This window comes from Scyliorhinus canicula, chromosome 8 (genome assembly GCF_902713615.1).
Source record: "Scyliorhinus canicula chromosome 8, sScyCan1.1, whole genome shotgun sequence".
Taxonomy (NCBI): Eukaryota; Metazoa; Chordata; class Chondrichthyes; order Carcharhiniformes; family Scyliorhinidae; genus Scyliorhinus; species Scyliorhinus canicula.
The window spans coordinates 198560573-198583800 of record NC_052153.1 but is presented as its reverse complement, the minus strand read 5'-3'; the positions used below and the strand labels follow the sequence as shown (position 1 = coordinate 198583800).

Below are 23228 nucleotides of genomic sequence, written 5' to 3'. Positions count from 1 at the left end.
TCCAGCCACACACACATCCCATGAAAAGAATAAATTTAAAGATGTATATGTTGATGCTGTTTTTCACTTTATTTTTTACTGTGTTATGGACCTTTTCACGTAGTATAGAAAATAGGGGCAGGAGTTGGCCCTTCAAGCCTGCTCCCACCATTCAACATGATCCTGGCTAATCCTCAATCTCAATGTCATACTCCCCACAAGTAGGCTGATGTTTGGATGGAAAATATGTAATTGGGTTGGGTTTGGATTCCAATGGTTGTACTCACCCCGATGCAGGTGCCCCGACAACTTTAGCCCAGCAAAAGCCAGCAGTTGGTTAGACTGACTGTGCTTTGGGTTCAGAGCCTTACAAACATTTGTGTTCAGTCAGTTCAAATGTAGGTGACCAGTCACATATATGGTTTGGTCACAGAGGATAGAGAACCATAGAAACATTATGGTGCAGAAAGAGGCCATTCAGCCCATCGTGTCTGTGCCAGTGGATAGGGGAGGCAGTGGCATCGTGGTATTGTCACTGGGACTAGTAATGCAGAGACCCATGGTAATGCTCTGGGGACCCGGGTTCAAATAATAAATAAATAAATAATCTCTCATCACACGTAGGCTTACATTAACACTGCAATGAAGTTACTGTGAAAGTTCCCTAGTTGCCACATTCCGGCGCCTGTTCGGGTACATAGTGAGAATTCAGCTGGTACGGGAATTAAACCCGCGCTGCTGGCCTTGTTCTGCATCACAAACCAGCTGTCTAGCCCACTGAGCTAAACCAGCCCTGCATCACCCCATGGCAAATGGTGGAATTTGAATTCCGTAAAATTCTGGAATTAAAAGTCCAATGATGGCCATTGTCGGTTGTTGTAAAAACCCATCTGGTTCACTAATGTCCATTGTGGAAGGAAATCTGCCGTCCTTACCTGGTCTGGCCTACATGTGACTCCAGACCCACACCAATGTGTTCGACTCTTGAATGCCCTCTGGGATGGGCAACACATGCTGGCCCAGCCAGCGACGCCCACATCCCATCAACAAATATAGGAAAGCAAAATGTGTCAACTTCATCTGGGAGCTGTGGTGGAGTGGATACTGCGGCTAGCAGAGGACTATGGAGAACATTAATTGAACTCTGCTGTATGCTTTCAGTTGTTGAAGTCTGAGGAAGATGCATCGTACAAGCCTGTGAAGAAGGCCTGTGTGCAGATAGTGGATAATCTGGTGGAACACATTCTGAAATATGAGGAATCGTTAGCAGGTAAATGAAAAAGAAATGAAATATAACTGTTTAGTTCCCATTAAAAGTAATTTTCATCTGTCCCTTTTCTTCCCTCCAACCTCCCCCTTTATCTTGAAGCCCAGAAAGTTCATTTCTCTCAAGTGCCCATCCAATTTAAATTTTAAATCATTCATCCCCTCAGTTTCCACCGCCCTCATAGGCAGCAAGTTCCAGGTCATTATTACTCACCCAACTACCTCGCCAGTAAGGAATGGCTTTTCTTTGTCGACCTTTATCTAAACGCATCATAATCTTGTGCCACTCTTAACTCTCATGTCAGCCTCCATTGATTCAAGGAGAACAAGCCCAGGTTTTCCAGCCTAACCCGGTAATAACTAAATCCTGTATCCCTGAAAACATCCCAGTATGTCTCCTCTGCACACTGCATCCTTTCTAAAGTGTGCAGATCAGAACTGGACACAATACTCTCCCTCCGGCCTAACTGCAGTTTGATTCTGGTTCAGTAGACCCTCTCTCCTCGTGTACTCAACACCTCTATTTGTGGTTTCAGGATGCTGCATCCCACCAGATGCGGTGTCATTTTCTTCACACTGACCGGCCATTGACCTGATCACAGCCTTTTCAATATTATTGGATGCCCAATCTTCTGGAATTACTGGTTACTGAGTATGATTATGTACCGAAGAAACTCTGTGTCACTGGTCATGGATTCTGTGGATAACTTGCTGGATGCAGTTTTCCAGCCAGTTGGGGACAGAACAGAGTATTTTTGGGGAACCCCATGCCAGGTGAGCAGAGAGGATCCTAAAGAGGGTTGCCAGTCGTGAAGAAAGCTGCTGAAAAACAATCTTGTTCCTACTCAAAGAGTGAATCAAACTCCACCGCCTATGTGCCAGCCTGAAACTGGGGACTTCCAGATCTCTCGGTCCTGTCCCATCACCTCCTGGTGATTGCCACAGGGGCTGGCTGTGTGGGGCTGTGATTGCCACAGGGCCTGGCTGTGTGGGGCTGTGATTGCCACAGGGCCTGGCTGTGTGGGGCTGTGATTGCCACAGGGCCTGGCTGTGTGGGGCTGTGATTGCCACAGGGCCTGGCTGTGTGGGGCTGTGATTGCCACAGGACCTGGCTGTGTGGGGCTGTGATTGCCACAGGGCCTGGCTGTGTGGGGCTGTGATTGCCACAGGGCCTGGCTGTGTGGGGCTGTGATTGCCACAGGGCCTGGCTGTGTGGGGCTCTGATTGACACAGGGCCTGGCTGTGTGGGGCTCTGATTGACACAGGGCCTGGCTGTGTGGGGCTGTGATTGCCACAGGGCCTGGCTGTGTGGGGCTGTGATTGCCACAGGGCCTGGCTGTGTGGGGCTGTGATTGCCACAGGGCCTGGCTGTGTGGGGCTGTGATTGACACAGGGCCTGGCTGTGTGGGGCTCTGATTGACACAGGGCCTGGCTGTGTGGGGCTCTGATTGACACAGGGCCTGGCTGTGTGGGGCTCTGATTGACACAGGGCCTGGCTGTGTGGGGCTGTGATTGCCACAGGGCCTGGCTGTGTGGGGCTGTGATTGCCACAGGGCCTGGCTGTGTGGGGCTCTGATTGCCACAGGGCCTGGCTGTGTGGGGCTCTGATTGACACAGGGCCTGGCTGTGTGGGGCTCTGATTGACACAGGGCCTGGCTGTGTGGGGCTCTGATTGACACAGGGCCTGGCTGTGTGGGGCTCTGATTGACACAGGGCCTGGCTGTGTGGGGCTGTGATTGCCACAGGGCCTGGCTGTGTGGGGCTCTGATTGCCACAGGGCCTGGCTGTGTGGGGCTGTGATTGCCACAGGGCCTGGCTGTGTGGGGCTGTGATTGCCACAGGGCCTGGCTGTGTGGGGCTCTGATTGCCACAGGGCCTGGCTGTGTGGGACTCTGATTGACACAGGGCCTGGCTGTGTGGGGCTCTGATTGCCACAGGGCCTGGCTGTGTGGGGCTGTGATTGCCACAGGGTCTGGCTGTGTGGGGCTGTGATTGCCACAGGGCCTGGCTGTGTGGGGCTGTGATTGCCACAGGGCCTGGCTGTGTGGGGCTCTGATTGCCACAGGGCCTGGCTGTGTGGGGCTGTGATTGCCACAGGGCCTGGCTGTGTGGGGCTCTGATTGCCACAGGGCCTGGCTGTGTGGGGCTGTGATTGCCACAGGGCCTGGCTGTGTGGGGCTGTGATTGACACAGGGCCTGGCTGTGTGGGGCTGTGATTGACACAGGGCCTGGCTGTGTGGGGCTCTGATTGCCACAGGGCCTGGCTGCGTGGGGCTCTGATTGCCACAGGGCCTGGCTGCGTGGGACTGTGATTGCCACAGGGCCTGGCTGTGTGGGGCTGTGATTGCCACAGACCTGGCTGTGTGGGGCTCTGATTGCCACAGGGCCTGGCTGTGCGGGGCTCTGATTGCCACAGGGCCTGGCTGTGTTGGGCTGTGCTGGTTTCCTCTTGGTAGAAGCCACAGGGCCTGGCTGTGTAGGGCTCTGATTGCCACAGGGCCTGGCTGTGTAGGGCTCTGATTGCCACAGGGCCTGGCTGTGTAGGGCCATGCTGGTTTTCTCTGGGTAGAAGCCACAGGGCCTGGCTGTGTGGGGCTCTGATTGCCACAGGGCCTGGCTGTGTAGGGCTCTGATTGCCACAGGGCCTGGCTGTGTAGGGCTCTGATTGCCACAGGGCCTGGCTGTGTGGGGCTCTGATTGCCACAGGGCCTGGCTGTGTGGGGCTATGATTGACACAGGGCCTGGCTGTGTGGGGCTCTGATTGCCACAGGGCCTGGCTGTGTGGGGCTCTGATTGCCACAGGGCCTGGCTGTGTGGGGCTCTGATTGCCACAGGGCCTGGCTGTGTGGGGCTCTGATTGCCACAGGGCCTGGCTGTGTGGGGCTCTGATTGCCACAGGGCCTGGCTGTGTGGGACTCTGATTGCCACAGGGCCTGGCTGTGTGGGGCTCTGATTGCCACAGGGCCTGGCTGTGTGGGGCTCTGATTGCCACAGGGCCTGGCTGTGTGGGGCTGTGATTGCCACAGGGCCTGGCTGTGTGGGGCTGTGATTGCCACAGGGCCTGGCTGTGTGGGGCTGTGATTGCCACAGGGCCTGGCTGTGTGGGGCTGTGAATGCCACAGGGCCTGGCTGTGTGGGGCTGTGATTGCCACAGGGCCTGGCTGTGTGGGGCTCTGATTGACACAGGGCCTGGCTGTGTGGGGCTGTGATTGCCACAGGGCCTGGCTGTGTGGGGCTCTGATTGCCACAGGGCCTGGCTGTGTGGGGCTCTGATTGCCACAGGGCCTGGCTGTGCGGGGCTCTGATTGCCACAGGGCCTGGCTGTGTTGGGCTGTGCTGGTTTCCTCTTGGTAGAAGCCACAGGGCCTGGCTGTGTAGGGCTCTGATTGCCACAGGGCCTGGCTGTGTAGGGCTCTGATTGCCACAGGGCCTGGCTGTGTAGGGCCTAGCTGGGTAGGGCCATGCTGGTTTTCTCTGGGTAGAAGCCACGGGGCCTGGCTGTGTGGGGCTCTGATTGCCACAGGGCCTGGCTGTGTAGGGCTCTGATTGCCACAGGGCCTGGCTGTGTAGGGCTCTGATTGCCACAGGGCCTGGCTGTGTGGGGCTCTGATTGCCACAGGGCCTGGCTGTGTGGGGCTGTGATTGCCACAGGGCCTGGCTGTGTGGGGCTCTGATTGCCACAGGACCTGGCTGTGCTGGTTTCCTCTTGGTAGAAGCCACAGGGCCTGGCTGTGTAGGGCTCTGATTGCCACAGGGCCTGGCTGTGTCGGGCCTGGCTGTGTAGGGCCATGCTGGTTTTCTCTGGGTAGAAGCCACGGGGCCTGGCTGTGTGGGGCTGTGCTGGTTTCCTCTAGGTAGAAGCCTGGTGCAGGACATCTTTTAACGTGGGTATGTTGTTGCACATCAGTAGACACACTGTCCTTAAAGGGGATAGTTCCAGTTCCAGTGGCAAGGGAACCTTGACAACTGGGGTCTCCCTACTGCTGCAGCCTTCCTCTGCCTGATCTGCCATTGAGGACTTGTTTTGGATTGAACTTTATCTGGTTCCTCCCCGACGTTACCGTCATGGGTGACCCTGCCAGGCGCTTAATACTCCCGAATTTTCTCTTGCGATCAACTGAACATTCAAACCTCTCCACCACGGCAAGATGGCAATCCATGAAAAGGAATGTAAATGTCACCACGGTCCCAGAGGACTATAAGCTGCTCCCTTTGAGAGCTGACTGGTGGCCATTTAACCTGAGGGTCACCACACCTCAGATGAGTGGCAAGCGTGGCCTTCATGAATAACCTCAGCCAGTACAGGAATTGAACCCGTGCCGTTGAAGTCGCTCTGCATCAGGAACCAGCCGCCCAGCTAACTGAGCTAACCGACCACCCCTTGATGCCCAATACTTAACACTAAAATGTATTATTTTAGATTAAAACTGTTTCGGTTTGAGATGTGGGAAGAAGGCAGCGCAGAGGGAATGTCTCTGGGCACTAATCCAGAGACTTGAGCTAATGCACGGGTTCAAATCCCACCGTGGCAGCTCTTGGTCTTGAATAAGTTCAATATAAATCTGGTCTCCAGAATAGTGATCATGAAAGAATCATTGATCCAATGAAAAAATAAATCTTTAAAAATCATCCATTGTATCAGCTGCAGTAGCATTATAACAGCTACAAATATTCTCATCTAATGAAGTCTAGATTCTTATAGCCTCCCTTTACAATAAAGAAATGCTTCATGGAAGGGCTCCATCCCTTTTGGTCTATTTGTCCAGCTTGGTTGCATTTTTTCTGGCTTCACGAAATCGGAGCCTTTGAAATGATCTCCCTAAACCCACTTGTTGGTAGGACCCGTGACCATGTTGTCTCCGTTTTCCTGGAGGTTCCATTCTTTGTGTTATCCCTATTCACACTCTTCCCAGCATTACTTCCAGGCACCATTCTGTTCACTTATGGAGAATGCCAACTCCTGTTCATTTATCCTCCACAGAAGTGTGGAAGGCCCCCTTCTGACACCGGGTCAGATACAGAGTAAAGCTCCGTCTACACTGTCCCAGCAGACCAACCCACTGCCAAACCCCTACTCAGAGTTAGGATGATATTCTGGAGTGTTGGCTCTATGTTTCATCAATGAAATCTTTCACCCACCTAATTCTCTGTTTCTCAAAGTGGTCCGCAAAACCTTCTGCGGCTAAAATTGTGCTGAAATAATCTTGCTGATTAAATGATCAGGCTCGGCACAGGTTATTTATGGACAATCTGCTGTTATTGGTTCAATGTGTATGAAATGCTTTTGACTGCGAGTGCTAACTCTTATTTTATCCCTTCAGATTCTGATAGCAAAGGCATGAATACCAACTGTCTGGTGGCCTGTTTAATCACCTTGTACTTGTTCAGCAAAATCCAACCTCATCTGATGGTGAAACATGCAATGACGCTCCAGCCATATCTTACCACAAAGTGCAATGTAAGTGTGGCTTCTGCCATCCACCTCCAGCTGATACTGCACTTCCAACAGTCCCTATTCCTTGCATATGCATTTTCACTTCAGTTAAATTGATGAATTTCAGATGTCTGCAAAATAACTGATATCAGTACTGAATTCAAGCATAAGACCTTAGTGCTTTCATTGATTGCTGATCTGTGCACTGCAGTTTGGTTTAGATCCTGTCCTTTAGGATTGTTGGAGCAGCAGTTGGATGCACTTAGGAGCATGCAGGTGGCGGAAATCGTCACAGATAGCAGTTATATAAATGTGGTCACACCCAAGGTGCAGGCAGAGAAATGGGTGACCACCAGAAGGGGCAGGTAGTCAGTGCAGGAATCCCCTGTGGGTGTCCCCCTCTCTAACAGGTATACCCCTTTGGATACTGTCGGGGGGAATAGCCTATCCGGGGAAAACAGCAGCAGCCAGAGCATTGGCACCACGGCTGGCTCTGATGTTCAGCAGGGAGGGTCAAAGCGCAGAAGAGCAATAGTCATAGGGGACTCTATAGTCAGGGGCACAGATAGGCGCTTCTGTGGACGTGAAAGAGACTCCAGGATGGTATGTTGCCTCCCTGGATCCAGGGTCCAGATGTCTCCGAACGACCTCTACCTGTTTGCCCTGAAGGGGGAGGGCAAACAGGCAGAGGTCGTTGTACATATTGGTACTAATAACATAGGCAGGAAGGGGCATGAGGTCCTGCAGCAGGAATTCGGGAGCTAGGCAGAAAGTTAAAAGACAGGATCTCTGGGGTTGTAATCTCGGGATTACTCCCTGTGCCACGTGCCAGTGAGGCTAGAAATAGGAAGATAGAGCAGCTAAACACGTGGCTAAACAGCTTGTGTAGGAGGAAGGATTTCTGTTATCTGGACCACTGGGAGCTCTTCCGGGGCAGGTGTGACCTGTATAAGAAGGACGGGTTGCATCTAAATTGGAGAGGCCGCGAGGGTTGCTAGTGTCACACGGGAGGGTTTAAACTAGTATGGCAGGGGGGTGGGTACCGGAGCAATAGGTCAGAAGGTGAAAGCATTGAGGGAGAAGGAGGGAATAGGGCCAGTATGGCTCTGAGGCAGAGCAGACAGGGAGATGTTGCTAAAAACAGCGGGTCTGGTGGCCTGAAGTGCATATGTTTTAATGCAAGAAGTATAACAGGTAAGGCAGATGAACTTAGAGCTTGGATTAGTACTTGGAACTATGATGTTGTTGCCATTACAGAGACCTGGTTGAGGGAAGGACAGGATTGGCAGCTAGACGTTCCAGGATTTAGATGTTTCAGGCGGGATAGAGGGGGATGTAAAAGGGTGGAGGAGTTGCGCTACTGGTTAGGGAGAATATCACCGCTGTACTACGGGAGGACACCTCCGAGGGCAGCGAGGCTATATGGGTAGAGATCAGGAATAAGAAGGGTGCAGTCACAATGTTGGGGGTTTACTACAGGCCTCCCAACAGCCAGCGGGAGATAGAGGAGCAGATAGGTAAACAGATTTTGGAAAGGAGTAAAAGCAACAGGGTTGTTGTGATGGGAGACTTCAACTTCCTCAATATTGACTGGGACTCACTTAGTGCTAGGGGCTTGGACGGCGCAGAGTTTGTAAGGAGCATCCAGGAGGGCTTCTTAAAACAATATGTAGACAGTCCAACTAGGGAAGGGGCTGTGCTGGACCTGGTATTGGGGAATGAGCCCGGCCAGGTGTAGAAGTTTCAGTAGGGGAGCATTTTGGGGACAGTGACCATAATTCAGTAAGTTTTAAAGTGCAGGTGGACAAGGATAAGAGTGGTCCGAGGGTGAATGTGCTAAATTGGGGGAAGGCTAATTATAACAATATTGGGCAGGAACTGAAGAACCTAGATTGGGGGCGGATGTTTGAGGGTAAATCAACATCTGACATGCGGGAGGTTTTCTAATGTCAGTTAAAAGGAATTCAGGATTGGCATGTTCCTGTGCGGAAGAAGGATAAATGCGGCAAATTTCGGGAACCTTGGATGACGAGACATATTGTGGGCCTCATGAAAAAGAAAAAGGAGGCATTTGTCAGGGCTAGAATTGCTGGGAACAGACGAAGCCTGTGTGGAATATAAGGAATGTAAGAAGGAACTTGAGCAAGGAGTCAGGAGGGCTAGAAGGGGTCACGAAAAGTCATTGGCAAATAGGGTTAAGGAAAATCCCGAGGCTTTTACACAAACATAAAAAGCAAAAGGGTAGGCAGGGAAAGGGTTGGCCCACTGAAGGATAGGCGAGGGAATGTATGTGTGGAGCCAGAGGAAATGGGCGAGGTACTACATGAATTCTTTGCATCAGTATTCACCAAAGAGAAGGAATTGGTGGATGTTGAGTCTGGAGAAGGGTGTGTAGATAGCCTGGGTCACATTGAGATCCAAAAAGACGAGGTGTTGGGCATCTTGAAAAATATTAAGATAGATATGCCCCCAGGGCCTGATGGGATCTACCCCAGAATACTGATGGAGGCTAGAGAGGAAATTGCTGAGGCCTTGACAGAAATCTTTGGATCCTCACTGTCTTCAGGTGATGTCCCGGAGGACTGGAGAATAGCCAATGTGGTTCCTTTGTTTAAGAAGGGTAGCAAGGATAATCCAGGGAACTACAGGCCGGTGAGCCTTACGTCAGTGATAGGGAAATTATTGGAGAGAATTCTTCGAGACAGGATCTACTCCCATTTGGAAGCCAATGGACGTATTAGTGAGAGGCAGCCTGGTTTTGTGAAGGGGAGGTCATGTCTCACTAACTTGAAAGTGTATTTCGAAGCAGTCACAAAGATGATTGATGCAGGTAGGGCAGTGGATGTTGTCTATATGGACTTCAGTCAGGTCTTTGACAAGGTCCCTCATGGTAGACTGGTACAAATGGTGAAGTCACACAGGATCAGGGGTGAGCTGGCAAGGTGGATACAGAACTGGCTAGGTCATAGAAGGCAGAGAGTAGCAATGGAAGGGTGCTTTTCTAATTGGAGGGCTGTGACAGGTGGTGTTCCGCAGGGGATCAGTGTTGGACCTTTATTGTTCATAGAAAATATAAATGATTTGGAGGAAAATGTAACTGGTCTGTTTAGTAAGTTTGCAGACGACACAGGTTGGAATTATGGATAGTGATGAGGAATGTCAGAGGATACAGCAGGATTTAGATCGTTTGGCGACTTGGGCGGAGAGATGGCAGATGGAGTTTAATCCGGACAAATGTGAGGTTATGCATTTTGGAAGGTCTAATGCAGGTAGAGAATATAGAGTGATTGGTAGAACCCTCAAGAGTATTGAAAGTCAGAGAGATCTCGGTGTACAGGTCCACAGGTCAATGAAAGGGGCAACACAGGTGGAGAAGGTAGTCAAGAAGGCATACGGCATGCTTGCCTTCATTGGCCGGGGCATTGAGTATAAGAATTGGCTAGTCATATTGCAGCTGTATAGAACCTTAGTTCGGCCACTCTTGGGAGTATAGTGTTCAATTCTGGTCGCCACACTACCAGAAGGATGTGGAGGTTTTAGAGAGGGTGCAGAAGAGATTTACCAGGATGTTGCCTGGTATGGAGGGCTTTAGCTATGAAGAGCGGTTGAATAAACTCTGTTTGTTCTCACTGGAACGATGGAGGTTGAGGTGCGACCTGATAGAGGTCTACAAAATTATGAGGGGCATAGACAGAGTGGAGTGGATAGTCAGAGGCTTTTTCCCAGCATAGAGGGGTCGATCACTAGGGGGCATAGGTTTAAGGTGCGAGGAGATGTACGAGGCAAGTTTTTTACACAGAGGGTAGTGGGTATCTGGAACTCGCTGCCGGAGGAGGTGGTGGAAGCAGGGACGATAGTGACATTTAAGGGGCTTCTGGACAAATACATGAATAGGATGGGAATAGAGGGATACGGACCCAGGAAGTGTAGAAGATTTTAGTTTAAACGGGCAGCATGGCCGGCATGGGCTGGAGGGCCGAAGGGCCTGTTCCTGTGCTGTACCTTTCTTTGTTCTTTGTTCTTTAGCTGCCTTGTTTCAGTACGTGAAGGTACAATGCTTCCATGTTGGCTGCTTTAATAGCAAAGCAAGTGAACTCAGAACCTTGGAGCTTCTAATTTAAAGGACTCCTGTTGTGAGGTCAATGTAACGATTGTCCTAGAGCTGTAGATTGGGAGATAGGAATTGCTTCAGCTCTCTGTTAGACAAATGGTAAATTAATCATTGCTCCCCCGATAATGCATTTTATCTGTGCCCCCTCCAAAAGACAGATGGTTTATTTCTCTGAAACGGTCCATTTTGATGTAATCTGTGATCTGAGAGAAACAGAGTTTTTTTTTTTTTTTTTTTATAAATGTTTTTATTCAGTTTTCGTATTTTATATTGAACAAATTACAAATTGTTAGGAGAGAGAAAAAAAAACAAACAAAAACAAACACGCAAAAATTAACACACATATTTACAGGTAAGCATCTTCGTAGTAGTAACTGCGCCCCCCCCCCCCCCCCCCCCCTCAACATGTTTATTTAGCTTGGTTTGGGCCTTAGCTAGCCATCGAACCCCCGTAACGAACCTGTAGCCCCCCCCCCCCTCCCGCTACCTTCCCCCGACTATTCTTCCTCTTGTACATTGGCCACAAATAGGTCCCGGAACAGTTGCATGAATGGCTCCCACGTTCTGTGGAAGCCGTCGTCCGACCCTCGGATGGCAAATTTGATTTTCTCCATTTGGAGAGATTCCGAGAGGTCGGACAGCCAGTCCGCAGCTCTGGGCGGTGCTGCTGACCGCCAGCCAAACAGGATTCTACGGCGGGCGATCAGGGAGGCAAAGGCAAGGGCATCCGCCCTCCTCCCCAGGAATAGATCTGGCTGTTCTGAAACCCCGAAGACCGCCACTATCGGGCATGGCTCCACCCTCACTCCCACCACTTTGGACATTACCTCGAAGAAGGCTGTCCAGTACTCCACGAGTCTGGGGCAGGACCAGAACATGTGGGCGTGGTTGGCCGGGCCTCTTTGGCACCGTTCACATCTGTCTTCCACCTCCGGGAAGAACCTACTCATACGGGTTCTTGTTAAGTGGGCTCTATGTACCACTTTTAGTTGCGTCAGGCTGAGCCTTGCGCACGTGGAGGTGGAGTTGACCCTATGCAGTGCTTCGCTCCAGAGTCCCCACCCGATCTCCATCCCCAGGTCGTCCTCCCATTTCCTTCTTGTTGCGTCCAGTACGGTGTCGTCCCTATCTACCAGTCGGTCATACATGTCACTACAGTTCCCTTTCTCTAGGATACTTGCGTCCAGTAGGTCTTCCAGTAGTGTCTGTCGTGGCGGTTGTGGGTACGTCCTTGTCTCCTTTCGTAGGAAGTTTTTGAGCTGCAGGTACCGTAGCTCGTTCCCCCCAGCTAGCTGAAATTTCTCTGTCAGTTCGTCCAGTGTTGCGATCCTGTCGTCCGTGTACAGGTCCCTGACTGTCAGTGTCCCCCCGTCCTGCCTCCACCTTTTGAAGGTGGCGTCGGTCAGTGCTGGTTTGAACCTATGGTTGTTGCAGATGGGAGCCCTGTTCGACATTTTGGTCAGGCCAAGTTGCTGCCGCAGTTGGTTCCAGGATTGGAGGGTGGCTGTCACCACTGGGCTGCTGGAGTGTTTTTTGGGTGGGGATGGGAGTGCTGCCGTGGCGAGGGCCCGGAGGGAGGTTCCCATGCAGGAGGCCTCCTCCGCACGCACCCACTCAGCTTCTGGCTCCTGGATCCATCCCCTTACTCGCTCGGCTGTTGCTGCCCAGTGGTAGAGTTGTAGATTCGGGAGGGCTAACCCTCCCCTGGTTTTTGTTTTTTGTAAGACCTTCTTTGGGATCCTAGCATTTTTACCCCCCCATACGAACGCCATGATGAGTTTGTCCAGCGCTTTGAAAAAGGCCTTGGGGATGTAGATCGGAATGGATCTAAACAGGAAGAGGAACCTGGGCAGTACGTTCATTTTGATCGTCTGAACTCTCCCCGCGAGGGAGAGCGGGAGTGTGTTCCATCTTTGCAGGTCCTTTTAACTTCCTCCGTCAGGCTGGTGAGGTTCCATTTGTGGATCCCTTTCCAGTCATGGGCTATTTGGATCCCCAGGTAGCGGAATTTATGTCGGGCTTGTTTGAACGGCAGCCCCTTTAGTGCTGCCCCCCCCCCCCCCCTGCGGGTGTAATGGGAAGATCTCACTTTTGCTCATGTTGAGTTTGTAGCCCGAGAAGGCTCCAAACTCTTTCAGGAGCGCGATGATCCCGTCCATGCTGCTTTGTGGGTCCGAGATATAGAGGAGCAGATCATCCGCATAGAGTGAGACTCTGTGCTCTCTACCTCCCCTTCGGATCCCCCTCCAATTTTTTGCTGCCCTGAGCGCGATTGCTAGCGGTTCGATTGCTAGTGCGAACAGCAGCGGGGACAGTGGGCATCCTTGTCTGGTGCCCCTGTGCAGCTGGAAGTATTGGGAGTTGGTATTGTTGGTCTGTACACTCGCCATGGGAGCGTTGTACAGGAGCTTTACCCAAGCGGTGAACCCTGTTCCAAGCCCGAACCGCTCCAGTACCTCTATGAGGTATTTCCATTCGACTCTGTCAAAGGCCTTTTCTGCGTCCAGGGAGACGATCACCTCTTGTGTTCTCTCCCCGGAGGGGGTCATTATCACGTTCAGCAGGCGCCTGATGTTCGCGGTCAGCTGTCTACCTTTGACAAAGCCCGTCTGGTCCTCTGTGACCACCTCAGGTACACAGTCTTCTAGCCTTTGGCTAGGATTTTGGCCAGTATTTTGGCGTCTGCGTTCAGCAGAGATATGGGTCTGTATGACCCACATTCCGTTGGGTCTTTGTCTTTCTTAGGTATCAGCGAGATTGAGGCCTGTGCTAACGTGGGTGGCAACGTGCCCCTAGCTAGCGAGTCTGTGAACATCTCCCGCATGTGCGGGGCCAGCGCTGTCGCAAGTTTTTTGTAGAAGTCCGCCGGGAATCCGTCCGGTCCCGGCGCCTTCCCCGCCTGCATGGAGCTAATGCTGTCCATGATCTCTCCCAGTGCTAGTGGTGCTTCCAGATCCCGTTTTCTGCCCTCTCCCACAACTGGTATGTTCAGTCCGTCAAGAAACCGGTTCATCCCAGCCTTCCCCGTTGGGGGCTCTGAGGTGTACAGCTCTTGGTAGAAGGCCTTGAAGGTTTTGTTAATCTTCTCTGGTTCTGTTTCCAACGTGCCTCTGGTATCTCTGATTTGCGCGATTTCTCTGCTGGCTGCCTGCTTTCTCAGCTGGTGGGCCAACAGGCGGCTGGCTTTGTCTCCGTGTTCGTATAGGGCCCCGCGTGCCTGGCGGAGTTGGTGTACTGCTTTCCTGGTGGAGAGCAGGTCAAAGTTCCTTTGTAATTCTTTTCTCTCCGCCAGGAGTTCTACAGTCGGGGCCTCGGAGTATTTATGGTCTACCTCCAGTATGGAGTCGACCAGCTTCTGCCTAGCCACCCTTTCCTCCCTATCTCTTTGCGCTTTGTAGGCTATGATTTCCCCTCTTAGTACGGCCTTAAGCGCTTCCCAGAACGTGGAGGGTGAGACCTCCCCGTTTTGGTTGATCTCAGTGTACTCCGCTATGGCCTGCGCTATCCTTTCGCTGAAGGCCTTGTCAGCTAGTAAGGCACCGTCCAACCTCCATTTGGGGCGCTGGGCCCTTCCCGTCTCTAGCCGCACATCCATGTAGTGTGGAGCGTGGTCTGATATCACAATTGCGGAGTATTCCACCTTGTCTATCTCTGGAAGCACCGTTTTCCCCACCACAAAGAAGTCAATTCTGGTGTACACGTTGTGTACTGGGGAGAAGAAAGAGAATTCTTTCTCCCCCGGGTGGGCGAATCTCCAGGGGTCTACTGCTCCCATCTGCTCCATATAGTGGCTGAGTTCCCTTGCCATGTTTGAGGTTTTCCCCGTTCTGGGGTTTGATCTGTCCGTCGTTGGGTCCTGTACACAGTTGAAGTCCCCCCCCATGATTAGTCGGTGCGTCGCTATGTCCGGGATTTCTGCCATGGTCTTTTGGATGAAGCTCGTGTCGTCCCAGTTGGGCGCGTACACGTTAACTAGAACTACCGGCGCCCCATCCAGGGCCCCGCTGACCATGACATACCGTCCCCCTGGGTCCGTAACCGTCTTTGTCGCCCTAAACATTGTCCTCTTGCCAATCAGGATCGCCACCCCCCTGGCCCTTGCCCCATAACAGGAATGATAGGTTTGTCCCACCCAGCCCTTTCTTACCCGCAGTTGGTCCCGCTCCCTCAAGTGCGTCTCTTGGAGGAAGACTATGTCGGCCCTCCTGTTTCTAAGGTGGGTGAGGACTCTAGATCTCTTCACTGGGCCGTTAAGTCCCCTTACGTTCCAGGTGACTATTCTGGTGGGGGGCTTCTGCCCCCTTGCTCCTGTGGGGTTAACCATATTTGTCCGGTGGACGCGCCCCTGCCCTCTGGGGTTTCCCTATGTTAGGGGGCCGTCCAGGATGTCCACTATCACTGCTCTCCCCATGCGGTCGGGTCCCTGCGCTCCGGGGTTCCCCCTTGTCCCGGGGACACCCGCCATGGCCGTCCACTTTGTGTCCGCCACGCGGGTAGTCCCCTGCACTCCGGGGGGCCCCTTCACCCACAGACCGTACTGGGTGGGTGCTTGCAGCAGTTCCCTGTTTCGAGCCCTTGTCTGTGGCACTTTGTGGCCCTATTCCCTTACTGGCCTCTTTTGTCCCTTCGTCCCTGCGTTTCCCCTCCCTGGTCTCTCGCCCCCCGGGTGCCCCCCCCCCCCGCTCTATCCCTTTCGGGGATACCCCTGTGTACCCCTCCATTGCCCCTCTCTCCCCCATTCCTGTCCCCATTTGCTCTCCCACCTTTGATGGGTGATCCCCCCCCTCCCCTGCCTGGCGCCTTCCCCCCTGTTGGGGGTGCGCTGCGGCCCTGCTCTGTTGCGCGCCCCCTTCGCTAGCTTTCCTGCTAGCACGGTGGCTCCCCTCCCGGAGGTTGCTGTCCCGCTTCCCCTCTCCCCTCTCCAGTACTCCCGTTCCCTCGTGCCGGGGCCTGGCCTCCCACCTGGAGCGGGCCCTAGGGCATTGGGTTGTTTTCCGTTCTGGGTGTTTCTGCCAGGGGGGAGGGGGCTGGCTTTGCCTCGCCCCTCCCCACCCCCCCGTCGGCATGACGTGTCTCCTTGCCATGGGCCCCTCGTCCCTACTTCCCATGGCGTTTTTCCAGCCCGTGCTCCTCGACGAATCTATTCGCCTCGGCAGGGGCTGTAAAGAAATATTCCTTGTGTTGGTATGTGACCCAGAGTTTTGCTGGGTACAGCATACCAAAACGTACTTTGTTCTTATAGAGAGCTGCTTTCGCTCTGTTGAACTCCGCCCGTCTCTTAGCTATGTCCGCTCCAAAATCCTCGTAGATTCGGATGGCGTGCCCGTCCCAATTGCAGGCTCTATTCTCCTTGGCCCAGCGCAGGATTGTCTCCCTATCCCGGTACCGGTGCAGTCTGGCTATAACTGCTCTCGGTTTTTCCCCTTCCTTGGGCTTCGGGCGCAGTGACCGATGAGCTCTGTCCATTTCCGGTGGGGTGGGAAAAGTTTCCCGCCCCACTAAGGAGCCCAGCATCGCAGCCACGAATGTTGTGGGACTTCTACCCTCTATCCCCTCTGGCAGGCCCACTATCTTGATATTTTGCCTTCTCGAGCTGATCTCCTGGTCGTCTACCCTGCCCTTCAGGCTCCCCTGTGTTGCACTCAGTTTCACCATTCCCCTCTCCAGGGATATGACCCGGTCGCTCGCGTCAGTCGCTGCCTTCTCCAGCTCTTTAATGGTTGCCCCCTGGGCTTCCAGTATCTTCCCTTGGGCTTCCAGTATCTTCCCTTGGGCATCCACTTTCTTCTCCAATCTGGTCAGAACCTGCTGCACCCCTGACATGGCCCTGGTCGCTGCTGCCTGTGCTGCGGCCTCTGCGTCTGCTTTTAACTCTGCCTTGAATGCCTGCAGCTGCTCCCTCACCACCTCGGCAAAGGCTTCCTTCCAATTCACGCCCCCCTCTAACCCCAGGGGAGAGGTTGCCCGCCCGTCCAGCTCTTCTGGATGCGGCGAAGCATCCTTCCCGCCGCTTCGCGTGTTGACTCGTTCGCCCGAGCTGGCTTTCCCTTTGCCCAGTCTACTTCCGGTGCCCCCTTTCTCTTGGCTCCTTTCTGGCACTTTTTTCTCCCCCTTCCCCTTCATCTTTTCTTCTCTCCTTGTTCTTCTTTTTCCCCCTTTTCCGCACCCTATTTTTATTTTATTTATTATTATATATCTATATATATATATATATTTTTTTTTTTTTAATTTATTTCCCCTACCCCTTTTCTCTTTACCAGTTTTCTTTTGGGAAGAACAGAAATACAAGTCTCTTTTTTCTTTTTTCCCCACTCAACCAGGAGAGAGAGTCCCTTTGTCTTTGCCACGTGGTGGTCACAGCAGTTGGGGGGGGGGGGGGGGGGGGGGGAGGGGCGAGTGGGCCGGTGGTCGCTGCTGGTTGGGGGGGGGGGTCCCCGCTGCTGGCTGGGGGGGGGGGTTGTGTCCCCGCTGCTGGCTGGGGGGGGGGGGGGGTTGTGTCCCCGCTGCTGGCTGGGGGGGGGGGGGGGGTTGTGTCCCCGCTGCTGGCTGGGGGGGGGGGGGGGGTTGTGTCCCCGCTGCTGGCTGGGGGGGGGGGGGGGGTTGTGTCCCCGCTGCTGGCTGGGGGGGGGGGGGGGGTTGTGTCCCCACTGCTGGCTGGGGGGGGGGGGGGGGTTGTGTCCCCGCTGCTGGCTGGGGGGGGGGGGGTCCCCGCTGCTGGCTGGGGGGGGGGGGGAAAGAGAAGAGGGGCCGCCGCCGCCGCACCGCTCCTGGCCCGCGTGGGGGGGGGGGGGGGGAGAAGAGGGGCCGCCGCCGCCGCACCGCTCCTGGCCCGCGTGGGGGGGGGGGGGGGGGGGGGGGGGGGGGGAAGAGAGAAGAGGGGCCGCCGCCGCCGCCGCACCGCTCCTGGCCCGCGTGGGGGGGGGGGGGAGAGAGAAGAGGGGCCGCCGCCGCCGCACCGCTCCTGGCCCGCGTGGGGGGGGGGGGGGGGGGGGGGGAGAGAAGAGGGGCCGCCGCCGCCGCCGCACCGCTCCTGGGTCGCGTGGGGGGGGGGGGGGGGGGAGAGAAGAGGGGCCGCCGCCGCACCGCTCCTGGCCCGCGTGGGGGGGGGGGGGGAGGGAGAGGGGATGGACCTGCTGCTGTTGGGCCCCCCTGTCGCCGCTCCGGCTCCTCGGCTCCGGCTCCTCGGCTCCCGCTCCGGCTCCTCGGCTCCTCGGCCCCGGCTCCTCGGCTCCCCGGCTCCTCGGCTCCCCGGCTCCCCGGCTCCTCGGCTCCCCGGCTCCCCGGCTCCTCGGCTCCGTCTCCTCGGCTCCCGCTCCGGCTCCTCCGCCGTCCGGCCTGTCGGGGGGGGGGGGGGGGGGGGGGCTGTTCCTCCTGCTGTCCACCGCTTGCGGGAGCCCCTCTCCCTGCGACCTCCTCGCTCGCCGCCCGGAAGTCGTTCTCTGAGAGAAACAGAGTTGATGTTTTGCGTTAAGTATGATCTTTAGTTCCAAAGAAGAGAGACATTTGACTCGAAATGTTAACTCTGTTTCTCTCGCCGCAGATGGTGCCGAACCTGCTGAGTTTTTCTAGCATCCAAACATCCAGGGACTTTTGTTTTATTTTAATGGGAAATTCATGCTGGTCTTGCAAATACCAAGCATGAGGACAGAGAAGGTTAAACACTTTGAAGGACGTGTTCTAAAATGAGATCTTTTAATGAATCAGAACTTCTGGTTTCATTGGTTGGTGTGAGAATGAATTGGAGATATCAGCAACATAACCAAGGACCCAGGTAGGAGAATTTCCTCCACCTGCTCAGGTCTACATGAAACTCCAGACCCACAGCGATGTGGTTGACTTTTAAAAAATAAATTTAGAGTACCCAATTCATTTTTTCCAATTAAGGGGCAATTTAGCGTGGCCAATCCACCTAGCCTGCACATTTTTTTTGGGTTGTGGGGGCGAAATCCACGCAGACACGGGGAGAATGTGCAAACTCCACACGGACAGTGACCCAGAGCCGGGATCGAACCTGGGACCTCGGCGCCATGAGGCAGCAGGGCTAACCCACTGCGCCACCGTGCTGCCCTAATGTGGTTGATTCTTAAATGGTCGAGCGAGACACTCGGTTGTATTAAACGTTGCAAAGAAAACAAAAATGAATGAGACCAGGCCGACCACCCAGCAACGACCAAAGCACTGGACACGACAACAGCAAACCCAGTCCTGTCGACCCTGCAGATTCCTGGGGGCTTGTGCCAAAGTTGGGAGAGCTGTCTCATAGAAATGAAATGAAAATCTCTTCTTGTCACAAGTAGGCTTCAATGAAGTTAGTGTGAAAAGCCACTAGTCGCTACATTCCGGCACCTGTTCGGGGAGGCTGGTACGGGAATTGAACCCGTGCCGCTGGCCTGCTATGGTCTGCTTTAAAAGCCAGCTAGACCTGACGAGCAACAGCCTGACGTCATACACACGGAATCGTATCTTACAGATAACATCCCAGACATCATTCTGGGTTATGTCCTGTCCCAGGCCAGACCCAGCAGAAGTGGCAGCACGTGGTATACAGTCAGCAGGCTATTACCCCAGGAGTCTTCATGTTTATCTCTGGACCCAGGGTTCCTATAAAGCCCTGTGGGCCATCAGCTTGAGGCAGAGTTATACTCCATCACAATCTGTAACCTCATGGCTGAAGCATTCAACAATCTTCAGCCAGAGGTGCTGGGTAGGTGATCCATCTCGGTCTCCTCCAGAGGTCCTCAGCGTCACACATGCCAGTCTTCAGCCAATTTGATTCACTCCATGTGATAATCCATGAAATTCCTACAGCCATTCAGCCCATCGAATCTGCATCGCCCCTCCGAAAGGGGCTGTTTAGCACAGGGCTAAATCACTGGCTTTGAAAGCAGACCAAGGCAGGCCAGCAGCACGGTTCAATTCCCGTAACAGCCTCCCCGAACAGGCGGCGGAATGTAGCGACTAGGGGCTTTTCACAGTAACTTCATTTGAAGCCTACTTGTGACAATAAGCGATTTTCATTTCATTTCAAAGAGCACTCTACCTCGGCCCACTCCATATGCCCTAACACACAACCTTGCTCATTGATCATGACCAATCCACCTAACCTGCATATCTTTGGGCTTTGAGAGATAACCCATGCAGGCACAGGGAGAATATGTAAACTCCACGCAGTCACCAAAGGCCAGAATTGAACCCGGGTTGCTGAGGCTGTGAGGCATCGGTCCTAACCACTGTGCCACCATGCCACTCTTTAAAAGGCTGGAGACACTGGATACTGCAAAGGCTATGGGCCCTGACAATAATCCAGCAATGGTACTGAAGACTTGTGCTCCAGAGCTTGCAGCTAAGCAAAGCTGTTCAGGTACAGCTGCAAGATTGGCATCTACCTGGCCAATTACCACCCTATCAGTCTACTCTCCATCATCAGCAAAGTGATAGAAGGAGTCATCAACAGTGCTATCAAGCTGCACTTACTCAGCAATAACCTGCTCACGGACACTCAGTCTGGGTTCTGCCAGGGCCACTCAGCTCCTGACCTCATTACAGCCTTGGTTCAAACATGGAGAAAAGAGCTGAATGCCAGAGGTGAGGGGAGAGTGACTGCCCTTGACATCAAGGTAGCATTTGACCCAGTATGGCTTCAAGGAGTTCTACCAAAATTGGAGTCAATGAGAATCAGGGGGGGAGACTCTCCGCTGGTTAGGAGTCATACCCGGCACAAAGGAAGATGGTTGTGGTGGTTGGCAAATAGGAGGAGGCTATTCGGCCCCTCGAGGCTGCTCCGCCATTCATGATAAGCATATAGGGGTGTAGTGTTAATGAGGTCAGTTAATAAGAGGGTCATTCAGGAGTCTGGTTTCACCTTGGAGACCTAGCCATCATTAAACACGTAGAGTTCGGGCCCCATCCTCAAGCCAGACAATGCAGCCCAAATTTGCAGGGATTATAAACTAATAGTCAATTGAGCAGCCAAATTGGACTGGTACCCCATACCTAAGCTTGAGGGCCTGTACGCTAAACTCGCTGGGTTTTTGACATTTATCAATTTGGATATGAGCCATGCTTACTTGCAACTGGAGTTAGATGCGGCATCATGAGAGTACGTCTCCAACATGCACAAAGGCTGGTATGAGTATACTCGGTTACCGTTCGGGGTATTGTCAGCGTGCGCAATCTTCAAACGCACCATGGAAAATGCCCAAAGTTGCCGTTTATTTAGATGATGTCCTAATTAATGGTTCCACGGAAGAGGAACACTTACTCAGCTGGAAAAGTGCTAAAAAGATTCTCGAACGCAGGTGTGCGCTTGAAAAGGGAAAAATGGACATTCCAGACCAACAAGGTGACAGTTGGGCTACCGGGGCAATGCAAATGGGTTACAGCCGGTGGAGGAGAAGATAAAAGCCATCAGAGAAGCGGCTGCCTTGAAAAACACTGCAGAGTTGAAGTCATTCTTGGGGTTGATTAACTATTGGGGTAGATTAAGAGAATGATAGAATTACAGAAAAGTTCCAGTACAGACAGGCCATTTGGCCCAAGTTGACCATGCCACCCCAAGGGCAGCCAGCTTGATGGATGTAAAGGGATATGATATAGTTTGGATTACGGAGACATAGCTACAAGGTGACCATGGATGGAAACTAATTATTGAAAGCTATTCAGTTTTTAGGAAGGGTAGAGAGAAAAGAAAAGGTGGAGGAGTTGCATTGTTGATTAAAGAATATATTGATATAATATTGAAGAAAGATATTAGTGCAGGTGATGTGGAATCTGTCTGGGTCGAGTTAAGAAACATCAGGGGGCAAAAAGCATTCGTTGGGGAGGTATACAGACCACCAAACTGCAGTGGTAATGTTGGGAACAGCATTAGACAGGAAATCAGAGATACATGTGGTCAAGAAACATCTGTGATTATGGGTGATTTTAATCTACATATAGATTGATGTGGAGATGCCGGCATTGGACTGGCATGGGCACAGTAAGAAGTCTTGCAACAACAGGTTAAAGTCCAACAGGTTTGTTTCGAATCACTAGCTTTCGGAGCGCAGCTCCTTCCTCAGGTGAATGAATAGGTGGGTTCCAGAGACACAAACACAGACAAGGTCAGTGATGCAAGACTATAATTTGAATGCGAGTCTTTGTAAGTAATTAAGTCTTTACAGGTCCAGACCGAGCACCTGGAGAGAGGGATAATCACAGGTTAAAGAGGTGTGAATTGTCTCGAGCTGGACAGTTGGTAGGATTTCGCAAGCCCAGGCCAGGTGGTGGGTGGTGAATGTAATCTGACATGAATCCAAGGTCCCGGTTGAGGCCGCACTTATGTGTGGAACTTGGCTATAAGTTTCTGCTTGGCGATTCTGCGTTATCAAGCGTCCTGAAGGCCGCCTTGGAGAATGTTTACCCGAAGATCAGAGGCTGAATGCCCTTGACTGCTGAAGTGTTCCCCGACTGGAAGGGAACATTCCTGCCTGACGATTGTCGCACGATGTCCGTTCATCTGTTGTTGCAGCATCTGCATGGTTTCGGTAATGTACCACACCTCGGGACATCCTTTCCTGCAGCATATGAGGTAGACAACGTTGGCTGAGTCGCATGAGTATGTACCACGTACCTGGTGGGTGGTGTTCTCGCGTGTAATGGTGGTACCCATGTTGATGATCTGGCACGTCTTGCAGAGGTTGCCATGGCATGGTTGTGTGATGTCGTTTTTGCTGTTCTCCTGAAGGTTGGGTAGTTTGCTGCAAACAATGGTCTCTTTAAGGTTGCACGGTTGTTTGAAGGCAAGTAGTTGAGGTGTGGGGGTAGCCTTGGCAAGATGTTCATCTTCATCGATGACGTGTTGAAGGCAGCAAAGAAGGTGTCGTAGTTTCTCTGCTCCAGGGAAGTACTGGATGACGAAGGGTAATCTTGTTGGTTTTGTCCCATGTTTGTCTTCTGAGGAGGTCGGTGGGTTTGTTTTTTGTTTTTGCTGTGGCGCGTTGGAACTGTCAATTGATGAGTTCAGCGCCATATCCCGTTTGTATGAGGGCATCATTCAGGGTCTTGAATGTCTGTTACGCTCCTCCTCATCTGAGCAGAACCTATGTATACGGCGGGCTTGATCATAGGGGATGGCTTCTTTAATATGTTTCGGGTGGAAGCTGGAGAAGTGGAGCATCATGAGTTTATCCGTGGGCTTTCGGTAAAGCGAAGTGCTGAGGTCACCGTCCTTGATGGAGATAAGTTTGTCCAAGAATGCAACCCATTCTGGAGAGTAGTCCATGGTGAGTCTGATGGTGGGATGGAACTTATTGATGTCATTGTGTAGTCGTTTCAGTGATTCTTCGCCGTGGGTCCAAAGGAAAAAATGTCATTGATGTATCTGGTGTATAGCATCGGTTGAAGGTCCTGTGCGGTGAGGAGATCTTGTTCAAACTTGTGCATGAAAATGTTGGCGTA

The 23228-nt window shown here is 52.9% G+C and overlaps 1 protein-coding gene across 1 annotated transcript in view; it reads left to right on the top strand.

Annotated features, from left to right (window-relative positions):
- Window positions 1–23228, top strand: part of LOC119970799 (nipped-B-like protein) — a 559915-nt gene that overhangs the window by 465721 nt on the left and 70966 nt on the right. The window contains 2 exon segments of the mRNA XM_038805973.1: window positions 1141–1249; window positions 6567–6703. Coding sequence (XP_038661901.1) covers window positions 1141–1249; window positions 6567–6703 — 246 coding nt within the window.